The sequence below is a fragment of the Chionomys nivalis genome, chromosome 17, assembly GCF_950005125.1.
Source record: "Chionomys nivalis chromosome 17, mChiNiv1.1, whole genome shotgun sequence".
Taxonomy (NCBI): domain Eukaryota; kingdom Metazoa; phylum Chordata; class Mammalia; order Rodentia; family Cricetidae; genus Chionomys; species Chionomys nivalis.
Genome location: NC_080102.1, coordinates 36,685,840 through 36,713,756, shown reverse-complemented (window position 1 = coordinate 36,713,756; position 27,917 = coordinate 36,685,840). Strand labels below are relative to the sequence as shown.

Sequence of the window (27,917 nt, the reverse complement as noted above, 5' to 3'; positions counted from 1 at the left end):
ATGGTGGAACTTCTGTACCCCACACCACCACCATGGTTTAAAGAATACTTTCTCTCTTCCATGCAACCTGGAAGGAAGCCAGAGGCCGGCACCGAGGCAGGGTGGGGTGAGGCAGTGGAGGGGTAGGGGTGCAGATAGGAGCTCAAAGCCACCAGGAAGGCTTCTGATTCCAGTGGGCCCCTTACCCCCGCCAGCCACCCCTTTCTCCAGGAAACGTGGGCCAGGTGAGAAGCTGCTTGCTTTGGCCTGCTCTTTCCCAGCTCTGTGTGAACTTGTCCTGTCTGCGCTCTCCATATCACTGGCAAAGTTTCCTCTGCAGCTGCTTTCCGGTGTTTGGGGGGACGCTGTTCCTCTGAGGTATTTCTCATTTCAGATTAAGGCCAGGCAGTACTTGGAACATGGGGGCTGCTGAGGGCTGCCAGGGGTTACAGGGAGCTGCAGGGGACTGCTGAAAGCAGCTGGGGGCTGCAGGGAGCTGCTGAGGGTTGCAGGGGGCTGCAGGGGGCTGCTGAGAGCTGTTGGGGGCTTCTGGGGGCTGCAGGAGGCTGCAGGGGGTTGCAGGAAGCTGCAGGGGGCTGCAGGGGGCTGCAGGGGCTGCAGGGGGCTGCTGAGAGCTGCTGGGGGTTGCAGGGGGCTGCAGGGGCTGCTGGAACAGGCACATCTTGAACTCCATCTACAAATCCACTGAGTATTCCATACTCAATCCCCAGTTCAGGGCCCAGAGCGGGATTGGAGAGGCTGCTGCTCCATGGCGCTCACTACCATCTCTGGCTAGCATCCTCGTGGTCCTGCTCCCATATGGGGCCATGACGCCTGGCTGGATGAGAATAACCTGTTACTGAGGGTCATGTAGCCTTTGTTTCCCTCTCTCATTCTCTGGGGTCTCCAGGACCCCTTTGTGTGAGTGACAACATCTAAGCCTATCAGCTGGGGAGGTTCTGTTCTTGCAGAGACAATAGCTTTGGGATAGTTTGTCTGTTGGTTTTTCTGTTTGTTTGTTTGTTTGGTTGGCTGGTTGGTTGGTTGGTTGGTTGGTTGGGTGGGTGGGTGGGTGGGTGGGTGGTTGTGATATATAGCCTAAGTTGATCTCACTCTATGTTCATCTAAGGATAGCCTTGAACTTCCGATCCTCCTGCCTCCAACTTCTGAGTACTAAGATTATAGTACATGCCACCATACCTGTGTCTTCAGTGCTGGGGTAGAACCCACAGCTGCATATACGTGCTCAGCAAGCGTGCTAACCACTGGGCCACTTTGCTACCTCTGCATAAGTTTTGCTTTGCTTACTTTTGTTTCTTTGCATGCACACGCATGACGGGCAAAGGACAACTTAGGGGAATCCGTTCTCTCCTTCTACGATGTGGGTCCTGGGAACTGAACTCAGGTTGTCAGGCTGGGAGGCATCTCACTGGCCAAGGGACCATTTTAAAAAGAAACTGCTGAGAGTTCATACCAAAGAGTGTAGTAAATACTGTGAGGTGTGCATCCCAAGCACACGGCCCCAAGAAGAGCGGGAAAGCCCAGACTGGACCTGGGGATGAGCCTGGAAGTCCCCAGGAAAGACTCTGGGTATGTGTTGCCTTCAGGTGACTAAGGAGGCCAGGGACATGGACGAGAGGCTATGTCCAGCTGCTCATGACCTCAGTTTAGAAGCAATGCTGTGTGTAGTCCCTATTTGGGACACTGGCCCTCCAGCCACCACCAATAAGCATCACCATGCCCATCCCCAAGGGCTGTCACAGTGTCTCTGGGGCTGTGTGCTGCTGCCTTCTACCTCTCCTCCAGCTAGGGAGTCCTCCGGGTGGTCTTTCCTCCACTCCAGAAGTTCCCAGGTGGCTGGGGCAGGTCTCTGCCTGGATGAGCTGCCTGCTAGCTCTTGCCCAAGGGAACAGCATTACAGTGTTGGTGAGCTGAGCCTTATGGTGATGCCAAGGTATCACAGCCACAGTCCCCAGAGTATCCCACAGCGTGGGACACTGGAAGCCACAACCTCAAACCTGACTGGGCTGGGAACAGTGTCCCCTGAGTCCCCTGTGACCTGCGCCTGTCAGCTGTGTGTGGAGCAGAAAGTTCATTTCCCGTGAGTTCAAGACAGTCCAGATTTGTGCCCTCTTAGCCACACACCAATGGGAACCCTGGCCCCATGAGCACCTCGACCCCTGATTTGGGGTTTCCCGATGTCCTGCAAGACACTTTGGTGTGCAGAAAGGAATTACTCCTTGGTTTACTTAGGTTTTAAAAATTAATATTCAATTTATTAAAGTTAAACACCACAGGAAAAACCTACTTTATCATTTAGCTTAGTTTTTAATTCAGTATGTTAAAAGGTATTATTGTAATTATGGGCCTAGATGATTTCAATAACCACTATTTTTTTCAAGTTATTACATTTTAGGAGGCTTTGATTAATTTTGTCCAGTTTATAAATGTTAATTCCTTTAAGCCTTCCATTGGGTACGGTCCATTCTGTGTTTGTTCAGTTCCCCAAGTGCTAGGCCAACAGGTCTCCTCACCTAGTCAAGTAGGTCTTATAACTCTGATGTATTCAGCTAATAAATACATGAACTTGGAAGTCCGATTACAATGCTTTGTGTGAAGGACTAAATCCCAGGGTCTCAGACCATGGTTCAGTCGCTTGGGTGCTGTTATGCATGCGACCTGGGATTGAGTCCCAGCTCTGCATAAACTGGACATGGTGGTGCAGGACTGCAATCCCGGGGCTGGAAAGATAATGACAGAAAGGTCAGGGGCTCAGCATCAGCAACATCTTTAGCTGCACAGAGAACCGGAGGCTAACATGAGCTACCTGAGAGTCCAGGGCACTGACTCAACGACACGGTTAAAAATTGGACCCATAGGAGCTGGAGAGGTGTCTCAGTGGTTAGAGAACTCACTGTTCTTTCAGAGGACCAGTATTGACTTCCCTGCACCCACACTGGGACTCCCAACTGTCCTTAACCCCAGTCCTAGGGATCCAGTGCTCTCTTCTGACTCCTCATACACCAGGCATGCATGTAGTGCGCAGACCCACATGCAGGCAAAACACGAATACACATAAAATAAAAACAAATATATCTTTTTAAAAATATTTATTTATTATCTATACATTATTCTGTATGCATTACAGATGGTTGTGAACCACCATGTGGTTACTGGGATTGAACTCAGGACCTCTGGAAGAGCCGCCAGTGGCCTTAACCTCTGAGTCATCTTTCCAGCCCGCAAATATATCTTTTTCCAGCCCACAAATACATCTTTTTAAAAGTAAAAGTTGTTGCTGGGCAGTGGTGGCGCACACCTTTAATCCCAGCACTTGAGAGGCAGAGGCAGCTGGATCTCTGTGAGTTCCAGGCCAATCTAGCCTACGGAACAAGTTCCAGAACAGCCAGGGCTACACAGAGAAACCTTGTCCTCTCTCCTGTCAATAAATACAGCTCTCCATTATTCCTTTGGCAGCCATGGAGGAGCTCCCTGGGTAAGTCGCCCTAATCCATCTCGGAATAGATGGATAGAAAGATGGTAGAGTTGAAGCGTGGCCCTTGAGAAGCAATGGTTTGTTAAAGCTGAGTCACTTAATACCTAAAGAGCATTTGAACTGAGCCCGGCACATTGTATTGAAAGACCCCCATATTTGAAAGACCCCCCATACTTAAAAGACCCCCATGCCCACATACTATGTTAAATTCTGCTGAAAATTTAGCTGGCCCCCGGGCTCAGCCGATGCTAAAACTGGATATCTATGGGTTGCAGACTCACTGACTAGGCTAAGGAGAGGGATACTCCACCCCCCAAGACATCCTATCTAAATTGTCAACTTGCTACAGGGTGTTTTATCTGTCTTTATGGTTTTTCGGGGAAATCCGAGAATAGACATGGGGCCATTCCCAGGATGAGCTAAGCCCACCAATTTGAGAGCCAATGAAATGCTGTACTATACTCCCCTCTTATGTAATCATTTTCCCCTATAAAAATGGCTGTTTAAATTTGCCCGGGGTGGGCAGTTGGCATAAGCTACTGTTGCACCCTCAGGCGCCTGTGTAATCAATAAAGACACCTCTTGCTGATTGCATCTGTTGGCCTGAATTATTGAGACTGGGGGATTTCTCCCATCGCCCTTGAGTATCTCCATTCTATTTTCTGAGGCAGGGTCTCTCCCTGAACCCAGAGTTGAGCTCAGCACATGGACTGTTCACAGCAGGACGTTCAAACTCTTTAGATGTATTGGGAGTCTATTACTCTAGAGAGCCCTGACGGGTCCACCTGTTTTCATCACTGGATCAGAGGGACTAAGCTACTGGCCTGGGTCATGTTCCACCTTCTGGTGTGACACAGCAGACGAGTGTACACATACGCACGCACACACACACACGCAGACTCCATGAGCCATGGATGATGCGGCAGCAACCCATGAGCTCAGGTCTGGCCCCGCAGTGCTCTGTGAGTTCAGTCAATTCATTTGTCTTCCCTGAAGAAACGGAGGAAGCAGTCCCCAGGCAGCGAGGCTTGAGGAAATGAGACTTACAGAAGTGTGAGTTTCCCATCCTGGGAACTTCCAGAACATTCCCCCAAGTCACTTCAGGCATCACATTCTTTTTCAATTACACCAGAAACATTACAAAATCCGGTCATTTTCTCACCAAAAAGTCATCTCCTGTCATGTCGAATGGCTGGATTGAATCTGCAGGAGGATCGCTGCAAGTGTTAGTTTGAGGCAGCATGGGGTATGCGGTGAGAACTTGTCTCCAGAAACCAAAGCAGCAAAAAACAAAAGGTAGGACAGAGAAACAACAGAACAGAGACAGACGAAAACGCCACCGCGTTTCTTACATCTTCAGGAAAAATTAGCAACAAACAGAGTATGTATAAGCCAGGTGGTGGTGGCGTATACTTTTAATCCCAGTACTTGGGAGGAAGAGGCAGGCAGATTTCTGTGAGTTCAAGGCCAGCCTGGTCTGTAGAGTAAGTTCTAGGACAGCCAGGACTACACAAAGAAACCCTGCCAAAAAAAAAAAAAAAAAAAGCTTAAAACTGAAAGACCCTCGTTTTCAAGGGCGATGGGAGAAATCCCCCAGTCTCAATAATTCAGGCCAACAGATGCAATCAGCAAGAGGTGTCTTTATTGATTACACAGGCGCCTGAGGGTTCAACAGTAGCTTACGCCAACTGCCCACCCCGGGCAAATTTAAACAGCCATTTTTATAGGGAAAAATGATTACATAAGAGGGGAGTATAGTACAAGCATTTCATTGGCTCTCAAATTGGTGGGCTTAGCTCATCCTGGGAATGGCCCCATGTCTATTCTCGGATTTCCCCGAAAAACCATAAAGACAGATAAAACACCCTGTAGCAAGTTGGCAATTTAGATAGGATGTCTTGGGGGGTGGCGTATCCCTCTCCTTAGCCTAGTCAGTGAGTCTGCAACCCATAGATATCCAGTTTTAGCATTGGCTGAGCCCGGGGGCCAGCTAAATTTTCAGCAGAATTTAACATAGTATGTGGACACGGGGGTCTTTCAAGTATGGGGGGTTTTTCAAAACAAGGTCTCTCTCTTGTCCTGGAACGTCAATGAATCCCAGGATCTATCTGTCTCCTCATCCCCAGATTCAGGGTTACAAACACGTGCCGTCACACCCAGCCCTTTCTGTAGCATCTAACGATGAACTCAGGTCCTCTTGCTTGCACAGCGAGCCCTTCACCAACTTTGCCATCTCCCCTGGCCAGGGAGCCACACATTTAACAGGAGAGGCGGGACAGAGAGCAGCTGGGTAAATGCTAAGAACGCAGGAAAGAGGAAAGGAAGAGAAAAGTAGAAACAAGTGGGGAGCAAGCATAGAACCAAGCCAAGAGCTCATGTTTTAAAAAGACAAATCAAAGCTGGCAGACTGGCAGAACCAGTTCGTGAAGAAAGCAACTTACTGGGAATTAAATGTGGCGTGTCGTCAGGGGAAGAAATGAGAAGAGTCCCAGACTAGGAGAATGTGAGCAGCCTTGGGCCAGGGATGCGAATGGTTAAGTCAAGCGCACATGTGGACAAGGAAGGAAATTGGACTCTACAGGAAAAATTTAAAAGTAAACAAAATGGAAAGGGATGGTGGCGCGTGCCTTTAATCCCAGCACTCGGGAGACAGAGACAGGCAGATCTCTGGGTTCAAGCCCAGCCTGGTCTACAAAGTGATCTCTAGAACAGCCAAGGCTACACAGAGAAACACTGTCTCTAAAAACAAACAAGTAAAAAATCTTCATAACAACTCTAGAACCGAACCTATTTTTCTAACTGACTTTCTAACTTCAGGGCCAGTTTGGTATTGGTCCCATCTGATTTGCGTGCCATGTGTAACAGGAACCTGGTGTTCTGACTTAGAATTTTTATATCTTCCCAGTGAAAATCTTTAAAGCACACGCCAACTTTTCTTCTTAAAGATTTGCTTGTTTTTATCTTTGGTATAAGAGTCTTTGCTTGCACAGATAGGTCTGTGCACCGTCTCCATAGCTGCTGTCCATCAGATCAGAAGAGGGCACTGATCCCCAGGAGCTAGAGTAGCAGAGGCCGTGAGCCCCTATGTGGGTGCTGAGAACCAAGCCAGGGTCCTCCGAAAGAGCAGCCAGCTCTTATCTGATGAATCATCTCTCCAGCACCCCTCACCTAGCTTACTTTAATAGTTTATTTTTTTCGTGTGTGTGTGTGTGTGTGTGTGTGTGTGTGTGTGAGAGAGAGAGAGAGAGAGAGAGAGAGAGAGAGAGAGAGAGAGAGAGAGAGAGAGACTCCTCTCAGGGTCAACTCTAACCCCCCACCTCACACACTGATACAGTCTCTTCTGTTTGCACTGTGTTTGAGCCCCAGAAGCCAGCCTTTGAATTTCCAGGGGAGTCTCTTGTCCCATCTCATCACCGGAGTGCCGGAATTCCAGATAAACACAAACCACATCAACTTCTTCACACGGGGTGGGAATCAAGTTCTCCTGTACTCCAGGCTTGTTTGGAACTCACTAGGTAGTCAAGAATGACCTTCAGGGGCTGGAGAGATGGCTCAGGGGTTAAGAGCACTGGCTGCTCTCCCAGAGGTCCTGAGTTCAGTTCCCAGTACCCACATGGTGGCTCACAGCCATCTATAATGAGATCTGGTGCCCTCTTCTGGCCTGCAAGCAGACATGGAAGGAATGTTGTATACATAATAAATAAATCTTAAAAAAAAAAAAAAAAAAAAGAATGACCTTCAGTTTCTGATTCTCCTGGTACTGGAAACATAGGCGTTACACACACGGATTTTTGGTGCTGGTGTTAGAACCCGGGGCATGGTAGGCAAGTGCTCTGCCAACTGAGCTTTGTCCCCAGCCTTATTTATTTCTTTACTGGGACAGGGTCTCGCTATCTCACCTCACACTGATCTCAAACTCCCACCTCAGCTTCCTGAGCAGCTGGGGCTCCAGGCCTGTGTCATAGAACCTGGCTGGGCATTGTTCAAATGCTGAATTTTACCAAATGTTTTCCACATGGGTTGCAATAGTCTATGGTTTCCCCTGTCTGCTCCCATGACGAACTGTCTTCCACCACCCTCATGCCAACACCACGCTGCGTAGTCAGTGTGTTCATGGAGCTCTGTCATCCACCTTGAAAGTGGAGAATACAGCCTTGACATTTCTTCTTTGGGGCTCATGTATATAGCCCAGGCTAGCCTCAACCTTTACATGTATGTAGCCCAGGCTAGCCTCAACCTTTACATGTATGTAGCCCAGGCTAGCCTCAACCTTTACATGTATATAGCCCAGGCTAGCCTCAACCTTTACATGTATGTAGCCCAGGCTAGCCTCAACCTTTACATGTAGTCCCAAATGACCTTAAACTCCTGATCCTCCTACCTCAACCTTCTAAGTGCTGGGATTACAAGTGTGCATCATTGTGCCCAGTTTGTGTGATGCTGGAGGTGGTACCTGGGGTCTGGTGCCTGCTAGACAGGTGATCTGCATACTGAGCCACATTCCCAGCCCTTCAGAGTGTTCCAGCTAGCTGGAGCTTCTGGTTCTTTCACAGTGATGTGAAGACGGGCTTCCCTATGGCCCATTAATTTTTATGAAGTTTGCTCTGATAGAGACTACAAATCTGTAGCTTGCTCCAAGGTATGTTGCCATGTCAACAATATTAAATATTCCAACCCATGAGCACAGGGTTTTTTGTTTGTTTTATCTCTTTAATGTTCCTTTAATTTATTTCAGTAATGCCTCATAATTTCCAGGGCGCAAATATTCCATCTCCTTTCTCAACTTTATTCCAGGTTTTTAAACATATGCTGTTGTAGATGGAGCTGGTTTTCTTTTTCTTTTTCTTTTTTGAGACAGGGTTTCTCTGTGTAGTCTTGGCTGTCCTGGAACTAGCTCTGTAGACCAGGCTGGCCTTGAACTCAGAGACTCTCTTTTGGGGTCTGCGGGCCAGCAGACCCTGAATTTCAGCCTGCAGCTGCTCTGAGCAGAAACCCTGATGGCAGGGGAGTTGGGTTGGCATGAGTCTGCAGCTGAAAGATCCCGAGAGCTGGGGCATGGCCAGAGCCCTAGATAAGCGGCCTCTGGGCCTCTGAGCAATAAAGTGAGCATTCTTGGCAAGTTTGCTTCAAGGATGTCCCCGTGGCCCCGTCTGTCTGTCTCTATCTCTGTATGTTTTTAAATTTTCAGCCTAGTTCCCGTAGCACGTAATGAGTAGAGCGTGGAACCGAACCTGCGTGGTTTTGCAAGTGCCCGCCTCTGTCTCCCGAGTGCTGGGATTAAAGGCACGCTCCACCATGCCAGGCTTCTTTTTCTTTTTGAATATTTATTTATTTGATTTAATGTGTATGTGTGTATGCCTGAGTGTATATGAGGATTACATGTGTACAGGAACCCGTGGGGGTTAGAAGAGACCTCTGGTCCCCTGGATCTGAACTTACAGATGGTTGTGAGCCACCACAAGTCCTCTGCAGCAGCGGTTAGGTCTCACAACCACTGAGTCTTCGCTCCAGCCCCTGGGATTATTTCTTATTTTGGATTTCAGATTGTTTCTTGCTGGTAAGTAAAAACGTAGCTAATTTTTGAATATCACTCTTTTTTAATACATTTATTTATTATTGATTATTTATACATTTATTTATTATTATTTTGTTGCATGTGTGTACATGTGTGTAGATGTGCACGCCGGCACGCTTGTGGAGGATACGGGCTGATATCAGGCATTTCCCCCTATCAATTTCCATCCTCCTTTTTGAGACAAGGTCTCTCACTGACACTGTGTCATGCTGACACATTACCTGACGATTGGCCAGCTCCAGGGATCCTGTCCCCATTTCTACCAGATCTCCAGGACTGGGTGACAGACTCTGACTCTGGGTCTGGCTCTTACTCGGATACTGAGGTTCCAACCGAGATCCCGACATCAGCCCAGTAAGCACCTGCTCAGTCAGCTGTCTCCCTCCCCGGCATGTCCGTCTTCCACCTTGCGGCTCTGTTGAAGCTGCGTGATAGCTGTAGTGAGTGTCTTGTGGAGTCTGAGATCTGGAGTGTTGGGGATGATAGAACCCTTCCTTCTTTCCCATCTGAGCCTGTTTTATTTCTCTGTAGCCTGATTGCTCCCGCAAGAATGTCTGTGAAATGTTGAGCTACAGAATTAAAAGGCTGTGCCTATTAATGGGTCTTGATCATTTCACGGAGTGAAGATTTGATTTTTTACCACTGAGTAAAATGGTAGCTGCGGCTTTTACCCAAATGTCCTTTACCTTTAGAAAGTTCCCTTCTATTCCTGTTTTTGTGAATTTTTTGTTTGGTTGTTTATTTTCACTGGTCTGAGACAAGGTCTTACTATGTAGCCTTGGCTAGCCTTGAACTCACAGAAATCCACCTGTCTCTGTTTCTTCTTTCTTTCAGTTCTCTAAAAGGTGCTCCCTGGGGGATTGCCGTGCCTAGGCAATGTGTTCATCTCCTGTTATTTGTTTTTGTTTTTAAAAGTTGTTTAGATAGGGGCTGGAGAGATGGCTCAGTGGTCGAAAGCACTGATTCCTCTGCTCTTCCAGAGCTCCTGAGTTGGCGTCCCAGCAGCCACATGGTGGCCCACAACCATCTCTAGTGGGATCTGATGCCCTCTTCTGGTGTGCAGACACATGTACAGATCAAACACTGTTACATAAAATACATAAACACAGAAACCCTAAACTGTGGAGATATTTAATTTGGTTTTTTGTAGAAGTACTTTGATGCGCATATGTCTGCACACCACATGTATGCCTGCTGTCTGCAGAGGCCAGAGGAGGACACTGGATCCCCTGGAACTGGAGTTACAAAGTTACAAGCAGTTGTGAGCTGCCATGTGAGCGCTGGGAACAGAACTCTGGTCTTCTGCAAAAACAGCAAGAAATCCCTGAGCTATCTTTTCTTTTCAGGATCTATCTTACTTTTTTTTTTTTTTTTTTTTTTTTTTTACCAATTCTTACCATATAGCCCAGGTTAGCCTAGAACGCTCCATCTTTCTGCCTCAGCTTTTTGAATACTGAGATTACAGGTGCTTGTCACCAAGCTCAGACACAGTTGAGATCCAAAGACCATAAACTATGTTCTCCCTTCCTCTGCCTCTCTCTCTCTAGAGTCCTCCTCTTTGATTCCGTGTGAGTCTCCTCTTATCAGACTCACACTTCATAGGTTACCATCCTCTGATGGTCGTGAATTAGACACATGATTTCATAGGGTTTGCAAAACACTGGCTCTCTATTTTTTTTCACTTATTAAGTAATGCATCTTAGTCCAAAAGGAACATCTTTCTTTCTTTCTTTTCTTTTTTTTTTTTGAGACAGGGTTTCTCTGTGTAACAGTCCTAGCTATCCTGGAACTTGCTCTGTAGACCAGGCTGGCCTTGAACTCACAGAAAACCACTTACCTCTGCCTTCTAAGTAAGTGCTGGGATTAAAGACATGAGTCATCACTACCCAGCCAAAAGGAGCATCTTTGCTTGACTTTATGTCTTATTCCCAGAAGTCTGTGATAACCTACTTTCTGTCTAGCTCGGACATCCGTAGTGAATCTTTAATGCTGCTGATAAGATGGATTCTCTCCACGTTGCCCAAACTGGTCTTGAACTCCTGGGCTCAGAAGATCCTCTTGCCTCAGCCTCCCAAGTCAGAACTACAAATGGGCCCACTCTGGTCAACAGTACAAATCTTTCATATTTTTTTTTCATTTATTCCAGACCCACAGATTGTCCCTTGAGCACAAATTGTCAGCTGTCATTTACTTTCTTCTTTGACTTTTGTTTTGTTGTTGTTTCCGGACTGCATGGTACAGAGCTCAGGCTGGCGCCCAACTTTCTATGTAGCAGAGAATGGCCTTGAACTGTGACCACTTGGCCCCCCTCTGGAGCCCAGAGCACTGGGAAGGCAACTCCCGACCGAGCTCAGCCTCCCCTTTGACTTGATTTCAGTCTCAGATCTTTAGCCTCTTTGTCACTCCTCCCAGGGAATTACTTCTGTTGTTTGAGTGAAACAATGTGTTTATTAGAGTTACTTGCAGGTGAGGGGTTACTGAAAGGAGTAAGGAAGATAAAAATCCAACTGCGTCAGTGGAAGCCCACTCCAGCTGGGAGATGACTCACACAGGCTTCAGGCTCTGGGCTCTCCGAAAGGCCTGGGGCAACTCTGCTTAACTGTTAGGTTTTATTTTTATTATTTATTTATTTAGGTTGTTCGAGACAGGGTTTCCTCTACAGCTTTGGAGCCTGTCCTGGAAGTAGCTCTTATAGACCAGGCTGTCCTCGAACTCACAATGATGATCTGCCTGACTCTGCCTCCTGAGTGCTGGGATTAAAGGCGTGTGCCACCAGTTTGGTTTTAAAAGTCACACACTCATAAACTATTTAAGTCCTGGAACTTTAAGAATTAAGCCTACATAATAGTCAAATATTCCTCTTTTATTTATTTATTTACTTTTTTAACTTTAAAAATTCAAATATTTAATCAAATACTTTATTTTATTGAGGCAGGGTTTCTAAGTAATCTGGCTGTATTGGGAATCAATATATAGACCAGGTTGGTCTCAAACTCACAGATATTGGCCCCTCTCTGCCTCCCGAGTGCTGGGATTAAAGGCTTGCGCCACCACCGTCTGTCCTCAAGTATTTTAAATTGTAAAAATTGAATTTATGGGGTCTAGAGAGACAGTTCAGTGGTCAAGGGCACTTACTACTTTTCAGAGGACCCAGTTTAGCTCTCAACACTCATATCTGGTGGCTCATGCCTGCCTTTAACTCTAATTCCAGGGGATCTGATGCCCTCTTCTGTGCCTGTGGCCATGTCAAAGGAGCAGCAGGTAGCAATGACTTCAGGAGATCAGCCCACCAGAATGCAAGGCTAAATGGATGAATCTCAGATAAGCAAGGCCCTGAGGGCTTCAGCTCCAGAATGCCACAGGTTTCAGTGTGTATCATAGCTAAAACAAAGCTTTAAACAATAGACTTCAGGTAACTAAAAAACAAAGAATTGGATGGTTAGTTAAGATAATTGGATTGAACTCTAAAATATGAAAAGTGAAACAAGTAACTTGTTTTTCTGGCAATTATAAAAGCTACTGCCTACGAAAATGGTTATGGCCAAATGGCTCCTGACTATAAGAAATATAAAAGATAAATGTTTAACTGTATGTGGGTTCTTGGAGACAATTTGTTTTTCACCTGTAATGTGTAAAATGGTTAATTATATAAGGAATAAGAAAAATATGTTGTTTGTTGTAATTTACCTGTATTCATTGTAATCATTCACTTAAGAAGCAAAATGTAACCACATTGTAACTTTTATATTGCTCAAAGCAAAATGTAACCACATTGTAATTTTTATATTGCTGTCGGGTGGGGGTAAGGGATAAAGACAGGAAAGAAGGAAAACACCAGGAAGATGTAGAAGGAAGACATTAAGGCAGAAGAACAGAAGAGTAGAACAAGAACAAAAAGAATAATAAAGAAGAAACTTTTATCCCTCAGAAATCTGCATCGCATTCCCAGTCATTCTGACCTGCAGCAGCCTGGATGCTCTGCACTTCTGGCCTCCTGGAACACCTGCACATGCATGGGACTGTTGCGGAATATTTGTTTAACTATCTGAAGATGTGTAGTATTTATTTAACTATGTAAAGATGTGTTGTTGTTTTACCTGGCCTGCCTAAGGCACCTGATTGGTGTAATAAAATGCTAAATGGCTGATAGAGAGAGAGGAGGTGTAGGCGGGACTTCTGGGCAGGGAGAATAAATAGCAGAAGGAATTTAGGCTTGGGGAAGGAAGAAAAAATAGTAAGGACCAGACAGACAGACATGGAGGAAATAGGAGAGTAGGAAATACAGAAAAAAAGAAAGGTTAAAAAAACTACAAGGGTGGGAGGCAGAGGCAGGTGGATCTCAGTGAGTTCGAGACCAGCCTGGTCTACAAGAGCTAGTTCCAGGACAGGCTCCAAAACCACAGAGAAACCCTGTCTCGAAAAAGAAAAAAAAAAAAAAAAAACTACAAGGGCTGGAGAGATGGCTCAGAGGTTAAGAGCACTGCCTGCTCTTCCAAAGGTCCTGAGTTCAATTCCCAGCAACCACATGGTGGCTCACAACCCATCTGTAATGAGGTCTGGTGCCCTCTTCTGGCCTGCAGGCATACACACAGACAGAATATTGTATACGTAATAAATAAATACATTAAAAAAAAAAACTACAAGGCAAAATGTAGAGAAATAGAAACAGGTTAAATTAAGTTAAAAGAGTTAGCGGAACAAACCTAAGCTAAGACTGAGCATTCATAATTAATAATAAGTCTCTATGTCTTTATTTGGGAGCTGGTTGATGGCCCAAAGAAAATGCCAACTACATGGTGCACCTGAGCTTCTGCAGGCACACACCTGAACATAAAGAAAGAAACAAATCTTATTAAAGAAGTGAGTTCATGGACTGGAGAGATGGCTCAGTGATTCTGAGCATGCATAGCTCTGACAGAGGATCTGGATTTGGTTGCCAGCACCTAGGTTGGGAAGCTCACAAGTATCTGTGACTCCAACTGAATAGGTACTTCAGAGAGCACCTACTTATTTGCACACACCCACACCCACCTCTACTGATTGTTGGAGTTTTCCATGGTTCTGATGATTAGACATGGAAGTACACATGGTTCTGATGATTAGACATGGAAGTACAAAGAACCCTCCCAGGGACTGTTTCAGACACACCTACTTCACCCCATAGCGGTGAGTTCATTTCTCTCTGTAATGGAGATCAGTAACTCTTGGCTCAAATGGGTGATGGTTAATATTGTCAACATGGTAGCATCTGGAATCATCTAGAGGACAAACCTCCGAGCAGGAAACTCCATCCTCTGTGAGAGACTTTTGATTGAGTTAATCAAGGAGAGAAGCTCCCTCCTGTATGTCAGTGGCTCCATTTCATGAGCTGAGGTCCCAGACAGAGGCAAAACGAAAAGAAGACGGGAAACCAAGCACTGGCATTCATCTCTCTGTTTCCTGACTGTCTTAGTTAGGGTTTCTGTTGCTGTGAAGAGACACTGTGACCACGACAACTCTTATAAAGGAAGACATTTCATTGGGGTCACAGTTCAGAGCTTTAGTCCACTATCATAGTGAGAAACGGTAGTGTGCAGGCAGGCATGGTGCTGGAGAAGTAGCTGAGAGTCCTACATCTTGCAGACAATGGGAAGTAGACTGTTACACTTAACTAAGCTTGAGCAAAAGAGACCTGAACCCTGCAGTGACACACTTGCTCCAACAAAGACACACCTCCTCATGGTGCTACTCCCTTTGGGGGGCATTTTCTTTCAAGCCATCACACTGACTGTAGTCGCAGTGTGACCCGCTGTCTCATGCTCCTGCGGCCTTGCCTTCCCCACCATGTGATGTGGGATTTCCCTCTGTATGCTGTGATTACCACTAACGAATAAAGAAACTGCCTTGGCCTGTTGGTAGTGCAAAACTTAGGTGGGTGGGAAAACTAAATGGCATGCTGGGAAAAAGGAGGCAGGGTCAGAGAGAAGCTGTGTAGTCCCACCAGAGACAGGCGCCAGAACTTTATCTGGTAAGTCACAGCCACATGGCGATACACAGATTACTGGAAATGGGTTAAATGAATATATAAGTGTTAGCCAAGGGCTGGAGAGATGGCTCAGAGGTTAAGAGCATTGTCTGATCTTCCAGAGGTCCTGAGTTCAATTCCCAGCAACCACATGGTGGCTCACAACCATCTGTAGAGGGTTCTGGTGCCCTCTTCTGGCCTGCAGACATAAACACAGATAGAATATTGTATACATAATAAATAAATAAATATTTAAAAAAAAAAGAGTTAGCCAATAGGAAGTTAGAGCTAATGGGCCAAGCAGTGTTTTAAATAATAGTTTCGTGTGGTTATTTTGGTTCTGGGAGGCTGGGATGAACAAGCGGCCTCCTCCAACAAATGGGCTGTAGCTGAAAACGGAAAACGAAAGCCTTTTCCTCAAGCTTCTCTTGTCGACATCTAAAAAGTGACTAATACAAAAGACACAAGAAGCCCTGCGGAGCCGGGCAGTGGTGGCGCACGCCTTTAATCCTAGCACTCCGGAGGCAGAGGCAGGCGGATCTCTGTGAGTTTGTAGACCAGCCTGGTCTACAAGAGCTAGTTCCAGGACAGGCTCCAAAACCACAGAGAAACCCTGTCTCGAAAAACCAAAAAAAAAAAAAAAAAAAAGAGAAGAAGCCCTGCGGGTTGGTGGTAGTCCCGGCATCTGGATGAGTGAGCTGAATCTGTGTTCTACAGAAATTTCCTTCCTCAGAAACCATGACCTCTAAACCTGCAGAGGTCAGAACTGGGGTAGCAAGCATTCTGAGGGAAGATGATGGCAGTTTGGGGGCCACCAACACCTCCATCCATGAATTCCTGGACTCTTGTTCTGGTGACGGGAGAAAGCCTACCTTATGTTGGTGTCTAAACAAAAGCATTACCCTCACACAGAGCCTCCTGACTTCACTCCTTCTGGGTCCTCATGCTCAAAGGGTCCTAGAGACGTGGATGAGTGGGGTCTAGGATGGAAAGGTAGATTTCAGAGCCAGAGGTAGGAAGTGAGACCTGAGGTTTGAGACAGGAGACATGGCAAATGAGAGACACAGCAGAGATACCAGACTGAGAACGCTCGTGTGCCCAAGTGATAGGAAAGAAGAAAGTACACTATGTTTCTTTATCACAAAGCCAGAATGGTCTTGCATAAATCTGAAAATGGGGTCTAAAGAGACAGTGTCAACACTAGTAGCCACCAAAAATAAGTCAGTGGAAGAGGGTCAGCCCTCTGGCTTCTCTTGCATGGCACCCCTCCTGGGAACTCTTGCATCTGATTGTCATTGGCTGATTCTAGGAGACTTTTAGGGGACCCTGTATAACTTGGCTAAAACTGTTTATAGATAAATCTCTCCAATCCCTGTATATCCTTAGAACCACCATCCTTACTTGGGGTTAACACAGAATGTGTTTCTGGATAGTTCAGGTTGTTAGCCTCACCTTCCAGCCCAGAGCAGAAGGTGAGAGAGGGCTGAACAGTGCACAAGCCGAGCTCTGGTGAACATCAAGGTAGATTTCCAAGAGCCAAGCCTGTGGAGGCATGGCCTCTGTCTCAAGGCTGGCGTGAGCCCCTGGGCTGTTAGAACCTGTCACCTGTTAGGAGGCAGCATCTGGTGCTGTCTGTGGTCCTAAGAGAGGCTGGGGGTCTCTGGACCCATCACTTCCCCTTCCAGTAGGGCAGGGGACTCATCCATAATTAAGAAATTAGGCATGCAGCAAAGTGGGGCATAGAGGGAGGATGAAAAGGTAGGCTGGGGGGGCTGGAGAGATGGCTTAGTCGTTAAGAGCACTGGCTGCTCTTCCAGAGGTCCTGAGTTCCATTCCCAGCACCACATACTGGCTCACAGCCATCCATAATGAGATCTGGTGCCCTCTTTTTGCCTGCAGGCATATATGAAGGCAGAACACTGTATATATAATAAATTTATATTAACACATTTATACTTATAAATTTATTATATTTATATTATATATAATTATTGTTATATAATAAATAAATCATAAGAAAGGGAAGAAAAAGCGGTCTGTATCCTTGAGAAAACTGTTTAGGCCTTTCTTCGAAAAAGAAAGTGGGGCTTTTCTTTTGGCCTCCATTTGCAAAATTTTACAGTTGCCAAGGCCTCTGGTGATTCAGGAAGCTCTTGGTTTCACCATACAATTCCCATTCTGTGTAGGTTAATAGAAGCCATGGAAAGGGATGGAGACCCCGATCTCAAATACATGGGCATCAGGGCCCATGTGAGATTCCTTTAGTGCCTTGCCTGTGAATACACTAGAGTTTCAGTGAGTGTTAGCTGCCACCGTATACACAGGGGTTTCAATGAGTGTTTTTAGCTGTGTGGACAGGATATTGTGCATAAGACAAAGACTCTCCACTAAGTCCTCAGAATAAGGTTTAGCTTCTCTGCTGCCTGTGGAGAGGGTAGAAAAACTGCCTGGCACAGTCTACAACATTTCAAGAATTTGCTCGTAGTATTTTTTACTTAATCCTTATGGAAGATTTATTACAGATGTCTCAGTCAAGAATCATGTTCAGGGCTGGAGAGATGGCTCAGAGGTTAAGAACACTGACTGTTCTTCCAGAGGTCCTGAGTTCAATTCCCAGCAACCACATGGTGGCTCACAGCCATCTATAATGAGATCTGGTGCCCTCTTCTGGCATACAAGCATACACGGAAGGAATGTTGTATACATAATAAATAAATCTTTTAAAAAAAAAAAAAAGAATCATGTTCAGTCGAGCGGTGGTGGCGCATGCCTTTAATCCCAGCACTCGGAAGGCAGAGGCAGGCGGATCTCTGTGAGTTCGAGGCCAGCCTGGTCTACAAGAGCTAGTTCCGGGACAGGCACCAAAGCTACAGAGAGACCCTGTCTCGAAAAACCAAAAAAAAAAAAAAAAACATGTTCAATGGAGGTTGGAGAGATGACTCGGGAGTTAAGAGCACTTGCTGCTCTTGCAGAAGATCCAGGCTCAGTTCTCAGCACCCACATAGTGGCTCAGCACTGCCTGTAAGTCTAGTTCCAAGGAACATAATACCCTCCTTCTACCTTCTGTGGACAAAAGAATTAGGTCCAAGACAGGCATGCGGTGCATGCCTGTTACCCCAGCACTTCAGAGATGGAGGCAAGAAGGTCAGGAATTCATGGTCACTCTTTAATTAGTGAAAAATTCAAATTCAAGCCTTACCTAATGCTTATTGCCCTTCCTTGCAGGTCTAAATGCTAGACCTAGTGACTGTGGCAACTATCTCATTGATGTTCCAAAAGGATCTGCTCCTTGCCGCTCATTCCTGCTACTTTCTTCGACATTTCAGTTGCAATAAGCAGATTTAAGTAGCTTTTGGAAAGCTGCTCACTATCACCAGAGTGTCTTATGCCTCCACTTCTCAGCTGCTCACTATCACCAGAGTGTCTTATGCCTCCACTTCTCAGCTGCTCACTATCATCACCAGAGTATCTTATGCCTCCACTTCTCAGCTGCTCACTATCACCAGAGTGTCTTATGCCTCCACTTCTCTGTAGCTGAAGTTCTTGCTGCTGCCCTTCTCATTCTTTATTTATGCTGACTTGTCCAAACACAAAGGCTGCTGAAGTCCTGTCTTAGTGGGTTTCCCTTAATCCGGGGCTTAAAAAGCACAACTCAGGTCCTTTCAAGCTGGTTAAGTCGCTCTCGTGGCTTACTTTTCCACACTGTTCACAAAGGCTAACCTTGTACAACTTATAAACGGGTCACACACAGATTTCACCTGATTACAGGTTGTAAACATCAACTTACTTAAAATGTTTCACAACTATACTTGTTCCGGAATATAAAAAGTTGGTTAACGGGCTGGAGAGATGGCTCAGAGGTTAAGAGCATTGCCTGCTCTTCCAAAGGTCCTGAGTTCAATTCCCAGCAACCACATGGTGGCTGACAACTATCTGTAATGGGGTCTGGTGCCCTCTTCTGGCCTGCAGGCATACACACAGACAGAATATTGTATACATAATAAATAAATAAATATTTTTTAAAAAAAGTTGGTTAACAATGAAATCGACCTCATGACATTAAAGGATACTGCCAAGGCTGCGTCAACAATTTCACAAACAAAACCAGGAAATGTTAACCTCCCCAACCCTTTTGATCTTCATTATACGAATAAAAGGACTCGAGACAATTTAGCTCAGTTTTAATATTTCCTAAGCATTTTGACCAGGTACCCGGGTTTAAACTATGAACATTGGCAGTGCCTATTTATATAACCACACTTTGTTATGAAAGATGTAACCATTTTCTAACATGAGCCTATTGTCTTCGTGGCTTATTCACATATGCCCATTAACAACTGGAATGTTGTCTACTACATTTATTGGTTTGTGAGTGTTTTCTGGAAAAACTGCAGTATTTGTGAAGACCAAAGCGCCGAGCTAGCATTGCATGCATCCAGATTTAATAATACACAGAGGCATAGAATTAGAGCACAAGAGAGTGTATTTGAACACCAGCCCGCCCCATTTCCCTTTTTATTGCTTGTTTTGCTTATACTTCAAAAACCAAGCAAAATTTTGAATTCAATGTTCAACTGCCAAAGACAGCAGCAGAACACATACTCGGGGCTTGGATGAAGTTAAGCACTAGCTGGAGCAACAGTAGACATTTTTCAAACGACCTTAGTATCTAGAACTCTTCGCAACCAGGGTCTCTGAACAAACACTAACATGTTTTAGGATGAAATGTATACAAAGAATAACCGTGTGCTCTTCGGGGACGTAAGCATTCAGGACTCTCCAGATTTGAACTCAAGATCTTTGGGAAGTGAGGTGGCTCACACTAAGCAACTGCTACATTTTCTGCTGCTTTGTTTTGGACAATGACAACTATCCTTGGCTTCATCATCTAGCAAAATGTATAGAGTATAAACAGGAAAGCATGCCAGCCAGTTAGGGGTTCAAACAAGTGATTTTTTTTTAAATATTTATTTATTTATTATGTATACAATATTCTTTCTGTGTGTATGCCTGAAGGCCAGAAGAGGGCACCAGACCTCATTACAGATGGTTGTGAGCCACCATGTGGTTGCTGGGAATTGAACTCAAGACCTTTGGAAGAGCAGGCAATGCTCTTAACCGCTGAGCCATCTCTCCAGCCCCAAACAAGTGATTTTTATTCCTCGGTTCTGAAAAACTGTGTGTGGGGGAAAGTAAACCAAGGAGAGGGACTAGATCAATGTGCTTTGGGGTTCAAAACTTGGAAAGCAGGACAAACCAGGTACCCAGCAGTTTGCTCAGACACAGCAGACTTAGTGATCCTGTATTAGAACTGTTGAACTGGGAGATGAAATACATTCACCACCCTTTAGTAGAGGGCAGTATAAACACTTTATACCCCAAACTGTGGGCAGCAGTTTTCAGTGTGATCAAGGTAAATGAGGAATGGAGATGTTCTTTTTTTTATGGTTTATTTAACTTTATTTTATGTGCATTGGTGTGAAGGTGTCAGATCCCCTGGAACTGGATCTTCAGACAGTTGTGAGCTGCCATGTGGATGCTGGGAATTGAACTCGGGTCCTCGGGAAGAACAGTCAGTTCTCTTAACCGATGAGCCACCTCTCCAGCCCCTGGAGATGTTCTTAACACGGTTAGGACTCAATAGATCTAACATACTAAAATCATTACATTTTGAAAGAAACTGCACAAAACCAAATAGGAACTTTTGAGATCTTTTCCATTTGAAAGTAATCTTAATGCTATTAAATCACAAATATGCTATTTTTTATTGCCCAATCCTAATGATCCATAACACACATTGCAGACATACAAATATCTATTCTCTCCACATGTCATCGTGGTCAACATGTTTATCATGGCTTTGGAAATGGGGAGAATAGATTCCCCTGAAATTGCAAGTCAGTAGGTGTTTCTTTACAGTTAACTTTAGCAAAATTCATACAAAATAGTAATTAACAATGATCTTCTTGGGGGCTGGAGAGATGGCTCAGAGGTTAAGAGCATTGCCTGCTCTTCCAAAGGTCCTGAGTTCAATTCCCAGCAAACACATGGTGGCCCACAACCATCTGTGATGAGGTCTGATACCCTCTTCTGGCTAACTGTATAAATAATAAATAAATAAATAAATAAATAAATAAATAAATAAATAAATAAATAAAAACAATGATCGTCTTTACTTGTTAACTCACAAGGAAACACCTTCAAAACTGTGTATTTTCGCCCGGCGGTGGTGGCGCACGCCTTTAATCCCAGCACTCGGGAGGCAGAGGCACGCAGATCTCTGTGAGTTCGAGACCAGCCTGGTCTACAAGAGCTAGTTCCAGGACCACAGAGAAACCCTGTCTCGAAAAACCAAAAAACAAACAAACAAACAAACTGTGTATTTTCGTTAAAGTTTCTGTACTAAAATGTAGAAAAACTGAACTACACAAATATCAAAAAGTTAAAAAATTCTTAATTTTTTATTCCTGGTACCACTACCACAATTTACAGGGCAATATACCTGATGTAATGAAAAGAAAAAGACAAAGACAAAGCTACAACAGATGCAAGTCCTCAGGACTGCACATCTAATTGACACTGCATTGCATTAATCAGTAGCTGCACCTTCTGCAGACAGCGGCTGTGGCTGTTTAAGCTGCGGTAACTTTTCTTTTTTTTTTTTTTTTTTTTTTTGGTTTTTCGAGACAGGGTTTCTCCGTGGTTTTGGATCCTATCCTGGAACTAGCTCTTGTAGACCAGGATGGTCTCGAACTCACAGAGATCCGCCTGCCTCTGCCTCCCGAGTGCTGGGATTAAAGGCGTGCGCCACCACCGCCCGGCTGCGGTAACTTTTCTGACTGTGGATCATCCCTCCTCCTGTGCCAGATTTTCACAGTTCCTCTAACGCATTTAGGACGACTGTCTCAAAGTAACCTGCAGATTCCTGGCAACTCCTCGCTCTCTCTCCTGCTAAGAACGGTAGCCCTTTTTCTGCTGTTTTTTTTTTTTTTAAACCTTCTGCTACCATATCCACCACTTTCACCACCAGATCCATAGCCACCACCACAGGGACTGTCTGAGCTTCTTCCACCAAAACTGCCCCCTTTCATGGGTCCATAATTTGATTGCTGGTGTCCACTATAATTTCCAAAGTCATTATAGTTCCTACCACTATAGTTACCTCCAGCAACATCTCCTCCTTCATTGTAACCGTCATATCCTCCTCCTCCACCACCACCATACCCACCACCTTGGTTTCCACAGCCTGGTCCACCACCACCACAGCCTTCTCTACTGCTGTAACCAGGACCACCACCATAGTTGCCACCATCACCTCCAAATCCATTATATCCACCATCACCACCTCCATAACTACCTCTGCTGCCACCACCTCCACCACCATAGCCTCCTCTTCCACCAAAGTTTCCACCACAACCAAAATTACCTCCACCATCTCCCAAGTCCCCTCCATGACCCATAAAATTGCCAGATCCACCTCCACGGCCTCTCTGTGATCCAGCAGACTGCATCTCTTGTTTAGAAAGGGCCTTTTTCACTTCACAGTTATGCCCATTAATAGTGTGGTGTTTCTGAACAAGAATTTTACCAACTGTGTCATGATCATCAAAAGTTATAAAAGCAGCCGGGCGGTGATGGCGCACGCCTTTAATCCCAGCACTCGGGAGGCAGAGGCAGGCGGATCTCTGGGAGTTCGAGGCCAGCCTGGTCTACAAGAGCTAGTTCCAGCCGGGCGGTGGTGGCACATGCCTTTAATCCCAGCACTCGGGAGGCAGAGGCAGGCGGATCTCTGTGAGTTCGAGACCAGCCTGGTCTACAAGAGCTAGTTCCAGGACAGGCTCCAAAATCACAGAGAAACCCTGTCTCGAAAAAACAAAAAAACAAACAAACAAAAAAAAAAGAGCTAGTTCCAGGCCAGGCTCCAAAGCTACAGAGAAACCCTGTCTTGAAAAAAAAATAAAAGCAAATTCTTTCTTTTTCCCATTCTGCCTGGCTTCCATAACTTCTATGGCTTCAATCTTGCCATACTTTTCAAAGTAGTCTCTCAGGTTGTACTCTTCTGTATTGTCTTTAACACCACCAACGAAGCTTTTCTTCACTGTTAAATGGGCACCAGGCTCTACAGAATCCTCTCTGGAAATGGCTCTCTTTGGTTCCACCACCCGCCCATCAACCTTGTGTGGCCAAGCACACACTGCAGTATCTACCTCTTCAACACAAGAGTAGGTCACAAAACCAAAGCCCCTGGAATGTTTTGCTTGGGGATCTCTTATTACCACACAGTCTGTAAGTGTGCTCCATTTCTCAAAATGCTCTCTTAAGCTATCATCTGTGATTTCAAAGCTCAGACCACCAATAAGCAGTTTCCTCAACTGTTCTGGTTCCTTTGGATCATGGCCCTTCTCCCCTTGGCGGCGGCAGCGATGACCAGAGTGAGGCTGGGGGTGACCAGGCGATGGTTTTACCTCCATTTTGAGACCTTAATTATGCATTTTAAAATAAGCTGCACAAACACAATACCTTAATCAAGAGCAGAAATACACATATAACAAAATTGACCTTAAATTTGTATCAATAAACCAAGAGCCATACCAATGAAAATCTCTATAGCATACCCCCTTTAAATGTAAACAAACATTTATAAACAATATTTTGGAATATGGGCGTAGTTCTCTCCAAAATGCTTTCTGCTTCTTGTTGGGCAAAGTATTTTTGAGTGTGTTCACAGCAACCTTTGGGGGGGTCTTGGTTCATCAAGCCACATTAGTCTGGAATTAATCCACAGGCTCTCTTCTTTTGTGGAAATAAAAGAAGAAACTCTTTTCCAAAGTAACATATCCTAAAGCCCAAATTTCAAAGACAAGAGATATGTTGGTTTAGCTTAGCAGCCCATATAATGAAATGTCTCTCAGTACTTAGCTCCTGCACAGTCAAAAAATTCTAAGAAAACAGAATAATGTACATAACCCAGACTCTCTGTGTATATTCCATCTTTATGTGACTTATTTTTCTTACTCTATTACTTTTTCTACAAGTTTAATATTTATTTTATTATCTTTATCCCTTTAATCTATGACTGACTGTACTCTTTTATAAATACATTTACTGTCTCTTTACTCCTTTTCTTCTCTCTCTCAAGCCTACGCACATTTTTTAAATACACTGTGTCTCATTTAGAGGTCTTTTATGCCTGAATCTGTCTTCTTCTTCTTCTTCTTCTTCTTCTTCTTCTTCTTCTTCTTCTTCTTCTTCTTCTTCTTCTTCTTCTTCTTCTTCCTTTCTTCTTTTGAGGTTTCTCTGTAGCTTTGGAGCCTATCCTGGAACTAGCTCTTGTAGACCAGGCTGGCCTCAAACTTACAAAGATCCGCCTTCCTCTGCCTCCCAAGTGCTGGGATTAAAGGTGAGAGCCACCAACACCCGACCCAGGATGGCTTCTTAAAATGCTAAGCATTTCTTAAGAACCTAAGTGGCAGCATTGCTAGGGAAAATATGGCCTTTCCTGCTTGCTCTGCCCAGTCCAACATGGCAGAAGTCCATTCACTGCCTCTGAGACTGCGGGTGGGAGCCGTCCTCACCACCTCAACTCTGATAACCAGTTGACCCATGCTGCCACCAAATAACTTGCAGCATGCTGCCCACAAACCCCATTTAAATGCCCAGCCTCCTGAAAGAGCCAGAGTTTGCGCTCCACGCCCCAAAAAGTCACTATTTCAAAACTGCATGGCTTTTTTTTTCTGCTACTGCTGAATCAGGAAAAACCTCTCTTAAGGGAGCTGCTGCACACCACCAGCTGAAAATGCAGCTAAATTTTGGTTTTTTAGTGTCTAGAATTCCTTTCCAAGCTCTCTCAGGTTTTATGTGGTTTAGCTAACATATGTTAGAGCGCTAATTTGTTGTAGGAGGCTACTTCTTGTTCTCAGCTTCCCAGACCCATTATAATCACACAGAAACTGTATTAATTAAATTACTGCTTGGCCTATTAGCTCTAGCTTCTTATTGGCTAGTTTTGTTTTTCCTACCTACCTCTGTTCTGCCCTGCTATAGGTCCAAAGCAGTCTCTTTATTCATTAATATTAATCACAGCATACAGAGAGGAATCCCACATCAGGGAGGGAGGGATGGAGGGAGAGGGGAGGAGAAAGGAAAGAAGGAAGATAGGAGGGAAGAAGATGAGGGGAAGGGAGGGGAGGGGAGGGGAGGGGAGGGAGGAACTCGTGGACATGAACCAGTGAGTGAGAGCCTGTTGCTGTTTGGTGCACCTGAGGCTCAAACCCAGGTCTTTCTCATCTCTAAGGTCACAAAGTCATCATTGTGTCCCTACATCTCAGTGGGCACTTGCTTTCTGTGACAGAGGAAGATGGACCTTGGACTGACAAACGTCTTGGTCAGAAGTCAAAATGTCAGAAAGAGGATCACACAGTCAGGATCTATTGTTAATTGGGGTATGGAACCAGAAGCTAGAGGGCCAGGGTGGGGGAGGGGAAAGAGGGTGGACTCGAACCCCAGCAGGGCCCAGGGTTCTCCCCTGTCTCAGAGCCCCATTCATGGTTAGGTTCCAGGCAGCAAACGTGATGGATGACTTCCAACAACAGAAGTCATTAGGGAAGCCAATGAAGATGTGACAGATCTGGCAGGAACAAGAAACAGCTCAGGTGTAGTGCTAGGAGGCTAAGAGAGAGTAGCTTCCTCCAGGCCACGGATGAATCAGCCTGGCAGCCACCCAGCCTTCGATTGGGATCAGAGGTGCAGCCAGCATGCACTCAGAGGATGCCTTCAAAGGTCATGAACCAATAAAAGCGTTTACTGAGCCAGCATCCCTTGGTTTAATCACATGCTTCCCACGCTGGTGGGCAATGTATGCTTCCACGCTGATTGGAGCAGTAGTGTCAACCTGCCCCACACAAGCTGCTCCAGATTCCTTCTTGAGGAGATGCTCAACAGGGGGACCTAGAAGATCACTGAGACCTGAGGTTGAGGGCACAATCAGGGGCAGGAACAAAATCCCTCTGCGAGCAATGAAAAGTGACTGAGGGGCAGATAGATTGAAAGACTCAAGGAGAGAAAAGCTGACACAGAGTTGGATAGACAGACAGAGGAGATGGCTCCGTGAGGAAACCCCTGTGAGTGCTGGACATCTGACTGGTGCAGGAGTCAGGCAAAATGACCGTCAGGTGACACCTGGAGAGTGCTTACACCTGGATGCTTGCTGAGCAGTGCAGGGAACAGAGGAAGGATGGTTGGAGGAGGAGATAGAAATCTGTAGGGACGGCTTAAATGTGTGCGTCTTGGGGGAGCGTGCCTCTTGGGAGAGCATGAATCTTGGGAGAGTGTGCATCTTGGGGAGTGTGCATCCGCAAGGGTTGTCTCAGCTGTGAGATCCTCGAAGCTTCCCCTCAGCACAGCTCCACCACCAATCATTTCTCGGGCACTTCACTCACACACAGATCATCCATTTCTAGGGTGTTTTTTTATATCACATTTGCCCATTCATTCATTCATTTGTTTGTTTTGTTTATTGAGAGAGGGTTTCTCTGTGTAAACGTGGCTGTCCGGGAACTCACTCTATAGACCAGCCTGGACTCAGACTCACAGAGAGCCACCTGCCTCTGCCTCCTGAGTACTGGTCTTTAAGGCATTTACCACCACCACCACCTGGTAATGTTTCTAAATTAAAAGATGAGATGGTGTACACCATTAACCCCAGCGTTTGGAAAGCAGATCTTTGTGAGTTTGAGGCTAGCCTGGTCTACATAGCAAGTCACATGTCTACCAGAACTGTACAAGTGAGACCCTGCGCGTCTCAAAACAAAAGATGAAGCTGATGAGGTATGATGACACAAACCTATAATCCCAGCATTCGAGAAGTTGAGGCAGGAGGATCAGAAGCTATAGTCCAGCCTGGACTACACAAAGAAATTGTCAAAAGAAAAAAAGAGAAGGAAAGGAGGAAAAAAGTAAAGCATCACATTAAAAAAAAAAAACAATTGAGTGTTTATGTGGGAGGGAGGGTACTATTGCCACATGAGTGCAGTGCCCACGGAGGCCAGAAGGGGACATCAGATCTGCTAGAACTGGAGTTACAGGTGGTTGTTGATGAACCAGCCTGACTCTATCTTGAGCCTGAAAGCCATCTATTAGCAAAGTTAAACTAGCTTTGTTCCTATTTATGATTAAATCTCTGTTTTTTTGTCTTTGGGTTTTTGTTTGTTTGTTTGTTTGTTTGTTTTTCAAGACAGGGCTTCTCTGTGTTCCTGGCTGTTCTGAATTAGTCTCACAGCAATCCGCCTGCCTCTGCCTCCCGAGTGCTGAGATTAAAGATGTGTGTCCCCACCGCCAGGCTAAATCTCTGACTGTCAAGGATTAAGCTATGCCTCTAAAACATCATTTCAGAAATTAATAATTGCTTTGTACCCATAGGCCTCCCTTCCTCCCTCCCTCCGTCCCTCCCTCCCTCCATCCCTCCCTCCCTCCGTCCCTCCCTCAGACTACTGTGGACACTAATGAATGCCAATCTCAGTGACACTGTAATTGCTTGGTCACAAATGGGCACATGACCTAATCTGGTCCATCAATATCAAACTCGTGTTTTTTCCCCTGGGAATTCTGGGGTGCAGCTCCTCTTCCTTGGTCTGGGATGGTGTAGGAGGGCTTGTCACCCACTGCTGCAACCGGTTTCTACCGCAAGAAGCTGGTCTGAAAAGAGACCAGCACCCCGAGGGCAGAGCCAAGGACCCGCAGCTTGCAAGAGCCAGAGCCTGACATCCCAGAGGCCCTCATTAGTTCCAGTTATCATCTGATCCCCTTGGAGCTGGGTTCCTGTCACCCCTGACTGAACACACACTGACCTGCCCCTACCTGCTTTT

The 27,917-nt window shown here is 45.5% G+C and overlaps 1 protein-coding gene across 1 annotated transcript; it reads right to left on the bottom strand.

The window, feature by feature from the left end:
- Positions 1-369: 369 nt before the first annotated feature.
- On the bottom strand, positions 370-23,525 carry LOC130888883 (heterogeneous nuclear ribonucleoprotein A3-like). The gene is made up of 3 exons (XM_057792250.1): positions 23,020-23,525; positions 22,051-22,677; positions 370-643 (listed from the first exon to the last, which is right to left on the bottom strand). Exons 1-3 carry the CDS (start codon positions 23,523-23,525, stop codon positions 370-372), a joined length of 1,407 nt encoding a protein of 468 aa, XP_057648233.1.
- Between the last annotated feature and the right edge of the window lie 4,392 nt (positions 23,526-27,917).